The sequence below is a fragment of the Ipomoea triloba genome, chromosome 3, assembly GCF_003576645.1.
Source record: "Ipomoea triloba cultivar NCNSP0323 chromosome 3, ASM357664v1".
Taxonomy (NCBI): Eukaryota; Viridiplantae; Streptophyta; class Magnoliopsida; order Solanales; family Convolvulaceae; genus Ipomoea; species Ipomoea triloba.
In genome coordinates this window covers 26,738,425-26,746,539 of record NC_044918.1, presented here as the reverse complement: position 1 = coordinate 26,746,539, position 8,115 = coordinate 26,738,425, and the positions used below count along the sequence as shown (strand labels likewise).

The window sequence follows — 8,115 nt, the reverse complement described above, 5'->3', positions numbered from 1 at the left end:
AGAACATACACCCTCAAACTAGATTCTATGCTACAAGAACCTATGCCCTTGGTCAACAATGAAGCATAACCCTACACCTAGAAGGAATAACAATTTGAAAAGCCTGAATGCCTGATCTCAGAATATATTAACTTCAAATTCTTACCAGCTTATTATCAACAAAAACCAATGCATGGCAAGAGGCAAGAATTTCCAGAGCTCGTCTTGGGACTTTACTCATATCTCTTTCCAAGTCTTCACTATCTGTCAGCCCACCAACACCAGAGAATTCCTGACAGTTGAAACATCAAAATGTCAAAAAATGAAGTGCCCAAAAGGCCAAAAGGTGAGATGATATTGCCAGCTCCATACCATGTCATCTGATGTCAACGTCCCAGTCTTATCAAAACAACATATATCAACCTGCAGAAGGAACCAAGGTCAAGTACTATTTCATCACTAGTATAGAAAGGCAGCTAATAAATTTAAAAGTTTTCCTATTCAAGGTCAAGTACTATTTCATCTCTAGTTTCTCATAGTTCAGAATTATTGAGAATTCCAATCACAGAATCTATTGTCCCCCCCCCCCCCCCCCCCCCCCCCCCCCCCCCCCCCGAACACCACTGCCATTCTCTTCAAGTGAGATGCAAAATGGTGCCTATGCACAATTTGAACAGCATCACCTCCACCCCTGCAGGAGTAGACAATAATTCACAACATATGAGAAGAGTATTGTGTTCAAAGTGCTATTTTGAAAATAAATGGAAGCCAATCAAGATAAGAAACCAAAGAAATGCTCACAGAATGGAAAAAATTTCAAACCTATTTCAAATGGATTTTAACCATGAGGTGTAGAAATTATATGAAAAAAAAAAGAAAAAAAAACGCAAATTAGATACCTCTTGCCAGATAGTTCTTATCGTTGATAAAAACCCACATACATTCCTAGATAAATGTATGCATGTATTTTGCACAATGGCGTGCCACAATCATAAAAAAAGTTTAGTTGACCTATATACTCTTGGAAGACAATACCAATACATACAGATAGATATGAGATATCCATAGAGGAGATACAAGAAAGAAAGAGATGAAACAGGATAAAATTAGGAAAAAGCTTGATTAATCCAACACTGTTTTAAAAATGACAATTCAATGCATGCTTACTTTTTTGGCATGGCTTTTTCATCTGATTTGTATGACCAATCAATCCCCTTAAGTGCAGCCTTCTCCAGAGGATCACCAACCTACATTACCCAAAAAGGAAGAAAATTGTCCGCAGAACATAGAGAAAAACACACAAGATTGCCCCCAACAGCTGAAACTACCAGAAAAAACAGCAACTTCCCTATAATGGTCTTCAATGTGGTCATTCAAGCAAGAGATGCAGGGAAGAAGCAATAAAAATTGCTTATTATTTGGTGATTCATTATTTGTGATGGTATAAAAATACCAGTAGAAGTTGGCTAACTGCAAATTCAGGTTCTTCAAAGGCAGCCAACTTTTCTCCATTCTATAGGCATGGATTTTATTTTAGCAGGCCAAAAACTAGAATCAGAGACTTCAATAATGGAGTGAATTGCAGATTATCAATATGAACCGATAGTACTTCATAAAAACTCGAAATAAAAGAATTGATACCATGCACATCACCGAGGATGTAGCCTAAGTTGGAGAACATACACCCTCAAACTAGATTCTATGCTACAAGAACCTATGCCCTTGGTCAACAATGAAGCATAACCCTACACCTAGAAGGAATAACAATTTGAAAAGCCTGAATGCCTGATCTCAGAATATATTAACTTCAAATTCTTACCAGCTTATTATCAACAAAAACCAATGCATGGCAAGAGGCAAGAATTTCCAGAGCTCGTCTTGGGACTTTACTCATATCTCTTTCCAAGTCTTCACTATCTGTCAGCCCACCAACACCAGAGAATTCCTGACAGTTGAAACATCAAAATGTCAAAAATGAAGTGCCCAAAAGGCCAAAAGGTGAGATGATATTGCCAGCTCCATACCATGTCATCTGATGTCAACGTCCCAGTCTTATCAAAACAACATATATCAACCTGCAGAAGGAACCAAGGTCAAGTACTATTTCATCACTAGTATAGAAAGGCAGCTAATAAATTTAAAAGTTTTCCTATTCAAGGTCAAGTACTATTTCATCTCTAGTTTCTCATAGTTCAGAATTATTGAGAATTCCAATCACAGAATCTATTGTCCCCCCCCCCCCCCCCCCCTCTCTCTGTTCTCAACATCGGCGAAAAAGGAACAAATTTTTATAAGTGAGTGCAGTTAATCAGTTATGTATTTAAATAATGTCCAACAAAATGAATCATCAAATGCTTGCAGAGAAGAGAAGTTGGAAATACAGCACAAAACGTTTCACTGATAAATAATTAAATATCAAATCTATCAATATAATCTTCTAAAAGGGGTTATGTTAATTATATATGGTTAATGTTCATAAATGTGACAAATGTCAGTTAATACTATAATTGCATCCTTAAAAATCCAAAAGTACCTTCCCGGCAAATGGGATTCGAAATGGCTCAGTGCAAAATATCCCACGTCGTGCTAGTGCAATCAAAGATGTATTAACAGCTATTGATAGCTCCATTGGTAGCTCAGGGGGGATGACTGAAGTAATAATCAGCGAACAACTGAGAACCAGCTTGTATTTACTTCTTGTTGGGTCCTCAAGCCCCTGCATTAGGAAACCCATATCAGAAACAAAACCATTTCACATTGTATTCAATAATTAAATTCAACATAAGTTTACAGGAATGCCATATTCACAAATTTACACTATAGCTCCACCTCAGAAAACTTAGAAAAACTATTTTCCTGTTTTTCAGGTTTATAATCACATAAAGATATGTTATACCTTCTTAAGAACATAGCCAGCTGCAATTAGCGCAAACACGACCAAGAAGAGAATGAATAGTCCACTTTCCCAGCTGTTAGCAGTTACCTATGACATAGAAATTAGGGCATCATTATGATCTATCCAGTGTCTGCATAACCATGATCAAGCAGTGTTTTTACAGAATTACCCTCTCAGTGGAAAATAATATAGTCCGCATCAATTTTCCTTGGCTAGTCTCAAACCCAGTTCGTAGAACAACAGCCAAGCAGCCACCATCAGGGGTCTTCATTTGATGTGTCTACCCATACAGAACCAAAAAGATCAAAATATGAACTGACATAAAACAATTGGATAAAACAAAATAAAGCTATAAATGACCTTATCTGGTGTGTGTTGCAAAATCTTTGTTCCACCAAAAAGGACGTGAGCTTTGTCTCGTCTAGCTGATAATTTCTCACCAGCTCCTCTACCCATGATTGAAACCTGAAATTAGCATAGGAAACTGTCTTTCACCATGAAAAATAAAAACAAAATAATGCTCTGTACAAAAAACATCCATCTTCCATAGCTCACACTAATGCCCCATGGATAGAATAGAAATTTAAGATGCCAAAGAAAACCCAAAAAAATAAAAAAATAAAAAAAAAAAGCCAACAGCATCTGCTAAAATTAAACAATTCTCCTTTGCATATAAATAATTACATAGTCAGCGTGTTTACAGTTCCTACCTATAAAAACAACATTCCCAATTTCCCATTATTATATGATGTACTCATTACTCACTACACATTGCAAAACTAACTGTATTGATAGAAGCACACATTACAAAATTTTAGCGACTGGAAACCTGATATGGAGAAAACAATAGAAAGTGCAGAGAAAGATCACAAGTATTTTTTTCTATAAAGTTACATGCCAATCCAAGAAACTCTTTCAGAAACTCAAAGCCATTGTACTGAAAATTCCAAATTATTGTGATCCTATCTTCTGTATTATCAGAATCTACCATAACTTCTTGCAACCAAGCATTGCTATTAGAACTCCAAAAGTTCATTCCACCATGTTGAGCAAAAGGTACTAGTGGAAATAACATTCACCGCTCATAAAAATCAATGCCAAATGACAAAGGAAATAAAAAGAAACTAACCTTCCATTGGGGAGTGGATTCACCAGTCAGTATAGCTTCATTCACAATAGCACTTCCAGCTAGCAAAAGCATGTCAGCTGGCACATTCTTGTCCTCTCCACTTTGACCAACAGAACGCCCAATGGACACAACATCTCCAGGCAATAGGTCAGTTCCAGATAATTTTACCCACCTAAAATAGAAACTCTTATTGCATGGGAAAAATCTATCCATATTTTCTACATCTTATAAGCATCATATAGTAGTAACAATAAACTGAAGAAAACAAAATAGTATTTGAATAACATACTTGCCACAGCGATACACCATCAAAGTCTCACTATCAACTCTTACACGTCTAAGCTCAGATAGAGTCTTTATACGGCTCTTAGCCATTGTTGACTCGAACATAAACAGCATAAACAAGGTGAACAAACTATAGTACCAGTATTCATCTAAACACCATAAACCCACACAAAAGACCTGCATAAGACAAGCAATAACCCAAAAAAAAAAAAAAAAGAGAGAAAATTAGCAGATTATAATATGAATTAAATTACAAAGGGAGCATCAAGAACTCGGAAAAAAAAGGAATACTTCAATAGGGCTGAATAGAGGAATGACTATAAATCATATCAAACCTGGAATACAAAAAAAGGTTCCATGCATTGTTCTTTCATTAATTTCTGAAATGTGGGCTGAGGATATTCAAACCTACAGTCAGGAAAGTAAAGATTAGGAGCAGAAGGAAACAACTAAGATAATGCAAACATGAATCTGACTTCAATAAATAAAAAAATGTTGCACTTCATTGCTAGGAATGAAAACAGGGGCCAAGCAAAGGTGAATGTTGCAAGCATAGGAAATATTCTAAGAACAAGGTGAGAGGCTAGTTCTGAAGCTTTCATTGTCGTGTGGAAGGATTAAAACCTGGAAACTTATCTAGAATATTTTATTTTACTTTCATTTGCTGCTCTATTTTTGTTTATGGAAAAAAATACTTTACTAAAAAGAAATGGAGGACAGAAAATAGGACACTTTCTTAAAATTAATTCAATCATTTCAATGTTGAAACTGTAAGGGTTGCATTGATGCATGTTGGATCAATAAATTTCAGTATAACAAAAGAGTTGCTCTCCTATATTATGGAAAGTAGCCAATAGATAAACTGATAAAGACCACAGAAATAGCATGTCGTCTAAGCCAAGTTGAAAGAATATTGATTCTATTTTTCATTTTCATTTGGTCTTTTCTTTCTTTCCTTTTTCCATTTCAAGGTTTTTCTTTTAAATTTTTTATGGACTGGGTGAGGGCATGGCAGGTTAGGATTATAAGAGAAGTATTCTGAAGATGCCATCTCCCTTAGCATTCCCATATTTGAAAAGAATTTTGTAATTAACTAAATAGAATGATACAGAACAAAGATGACTCACACATTCCGGCCCCATTTCTCAGTAGCAGCAACAACTTTAGCTTCAGTTCCATGGCCAGTATTCTTAAGATAGTATCCAAATGTTTCCTTGCAAGGATAAGGAAGCTTACAGAATGTTCCCTTCTCCTTTGAATAGATAAATCGTTGCTTCCTAAAATCAAAATAAATCTCATCCACATTTTCAGTGGATGAAGATGCCAGCTGCAGAAGCAAGAGTTTACATTATAAGCTAAGCAATATTGAATACTTGGGAGTCACCATGAACATGAATCCAATTCATACTTATGATAATTGACATCCTTAAAACAACATTATCAGGATCCCTAAAATCCTCACACTTTTTTTGCATTAAAATTTTATCAACAAGAGAAAGGGAAGATACAATTTTTACGAAGATGCTGGAATGTAGAAGGGGCAAAAGAGAAAGCAGAGTACAAAAAAACAGTGCACAGCGCTTATCCCATTACATCCACCACACTTTCAGGTTAGACTGCAAGCCAATCACAATCAATGGTAATAAACATGGAAGAAGAGGAGGAACAAGGCCAATTAATCTACTTGTATGGTAGTAATTAAAGCTATGAGCCCTTATAGAGCATTCTGCCTCATTAGTGATTCAGTGGCCAGTGGGGAGGGTGAAACTAATAGAACTGATGATCTTGTATGATGTTGCCCACCATAATATATAAATAACACATATTTGTAAAAATAGAAAATAGGAATAGAGCAGTTTATTTAATTTTTGGAAATGTTGTATCATAATATACTTGGTAGCAGTAATGCTAAAGACATTTTTTATTGATTAGCAAACATCAAATCGAAGAAGAATGAAGTAAAAATAGTTGAAGATATTTAGTGGTAAAGTTCAAGTGCACAAATTCACAAAATTGCTCTATGTTTCCTAATTTAGTGTAAGATGATAAAAGTAACAGTTTACATAATTAGCAAACAAAAATAAATTCAAGGAGACATCTTAATGAGCCCAAATGAAATCAAGTTCCAAACCTTTCTAAGGTAGAGTGGCACAACTTCTTTAGAGCCACAGAATTTTGCCGGAGTAATTTTGCAGGCATCAGTAAGATGAATGTCATCAACCTGTCACATGAAGATTCAATTATGTTCAGATTTCAACTCAACTGGATGAACTGAACAGGTGTTGGGGACAAAGAATCACTGAAAAATCAAGCTATCATTTATATCATATAGTTAAGTTTAAGGAGGTTGTTAAAGGGAGGAAATTGTAACCCTTCTCATACAGTTTTTATCAAAACTTCTGAAGTTAGATGCAATAAAAAAAAATTGTAGGCCATTTATATCACTCCTACACCCAGATTAACCAACCACCAGTAAGGGAAGTACATTTACCTTTCCCAGGAGAATAAATTCTATTAAAGTACTCCCCCTTCCCTTTTACCTCCTTGAACTAATATTAATACTAATAGTGTCAACACCCAAGTTGGTAGAATCAGAAAAAAAAAAAAACAAAAAACAAAAAACAAAACAAAACAAAAAAACAAAAACAAAAACAAAAACAAAAACAAAAACAAAAACAAAACAAAAGAAAAAAAAAACAAAAAAAAAAACAAAAACAAAACAAAAGAAACAAAAAAAAAAAAACTATGTCCTGGTGAATTCCAATTTTATTATGTTTTAATTATTCAGTAAACATTACCAGCATCTTCGTTTCCACATAATACAAACTTTATCATAGAATGGCCATGTGACTTAAAGAATCAACACATACGATCTCCCACCCTCACAAGTTACTCTACATTTTTTTCTTACAAGTAGTTGGAGAGGTAGTAAGCACAGAATTTATCAATCGAGAAAAATAAACATATACTACACTACTGTATCCACAGATGCTCAAAGTCCTAGCATTTTTAGTGTAGAAAATAAAATTGAATTCAAAAACACTTATACACTTCAATCACACGAGGGGAAAAAATCTCAATTAAAGATTCCTTCACTTTTGGTAATTTGCAGATATCGTAAGATAGAACAGAGTAACGAGGAGAGATTTATTGAGCAAATAAAAAGCAGAAAAAATTGGACCTTAGAATACTTGATAAAGCATTTGAAATCGACGGACCAAACAGTGAAGAGGAACACGAGAATGTGTGAAACTGCGATGCCGCCGAGAACTATACAGGCATCGACGAAATCCAAGCTAGGAATAACGGCAAGTAGCCACAACACATACAAAGACACGAAGGGCCAGACGTCCAAGCGCCATAGTCGGTGCCTCTTCCTCAGCAAATCCACAGTATCCACCACTTTCCCACCGACCCGAAACCTCGTCATCTCTGCCGCCGTCGATAACCTAAGTCTGTGTATTGGAACTCATCGAAACGCTTTTTCAGGAGAGGAGAAGGAATCAAATTTGATTCGGCGAGGAGTTTTGTCTAAGGGGCGGTCAAACGCGAGGAAAGGACATATTTGGTTGATAATGGAGTTTTTAGAGCGTAAGTTATGAGATTATTTGGGAATGTTATACTTCTTTTTGTTTTTTTTTGAGAGCAGGGAATGTTATACTTCTTTCCTCTATTTTATGTGTTGGTACGATTAATTAGACTGAAATTATTTATAATTTAATTTTTTATAATATTAAGTTTAGAATTATTATGTAAATTTATATATTTAAAAATTATATTAAAAGTATTATCAAACACAAAAAATCAAATTTTTTAAATTTAAAAA

General features: G+C 35.0%; 1 protein-coding gene across 2 annotated transcripts in view; it reads right to left on the bottom strand.

Annotated features, from left to right (window-relative positions):
- Window positions 1–7,861, bottom strand: part of LOC116011832 (probable manganese-transporting ATPase PDR2) — a 15,660-nt gene extending 7,799 nt beyond the window's left edge. The window contains exons 1-14 of one of the 2 annotated variants that reach the window (XM_031251249.1): window positions 7,471–7,861; window positions 6,421–6,510; window positions 5,417–5,616; window positions 4,625–4,697; window positions 4,294–4,466; window positions 4,005–4,176; window positions 3,236–3,340; window positions 3,045–3,155; window positions 2,876–2,962; window positions 2,513–2,695; window positions 2,004–2,054; window positions 1,799–1,924; window positions 1,147–1,226; window positions 601–670 (exon numbers count right to left, since the gene is read on the bottom strand). In XM_031251249.1, the coding sequence (XP_031107109.1) occupies window positions 601–670; window positions 1,147–1,226; window positions 1,799–1,924; window positions 2,004–2,054; window positions 2,513–2,695; window positions 2,876–2,962; window positions 3,045–3,155; window positions 3,236–3,340; window positions 4,005–4,176; window positions 4,294–4,466; window positions 4,625–4,697; window positions 5,417–5,616; window positions 6,421–6,510; window positions 7,471–7,719 (1,770 nt within the window). In that variant the 5' untranslated portion in view covers window positions 7,720–7,861. The remainder of the gene's footprint in view (window positions 1–600; window positions 671–1,146; window positions 1,227–1,798; window positions 1,925–2,003; window positions 2,055–2,512; window positions 2,696–2,875; window positions 2,963–3,044; window positions 3,156–3,235; window positions 3,341–4,004; window positions 4,177–4,293; window positions 4,467–4,624; window positions 4,698–5,416; window positions 5,617–6,420; window positions 6,511–7,470) is intronic. The other variant, XM_031251250.1, reaches the window with a different exon arrangement.
- Window positions 7,862–8,115: the final 254 nt, after the last annotated feature.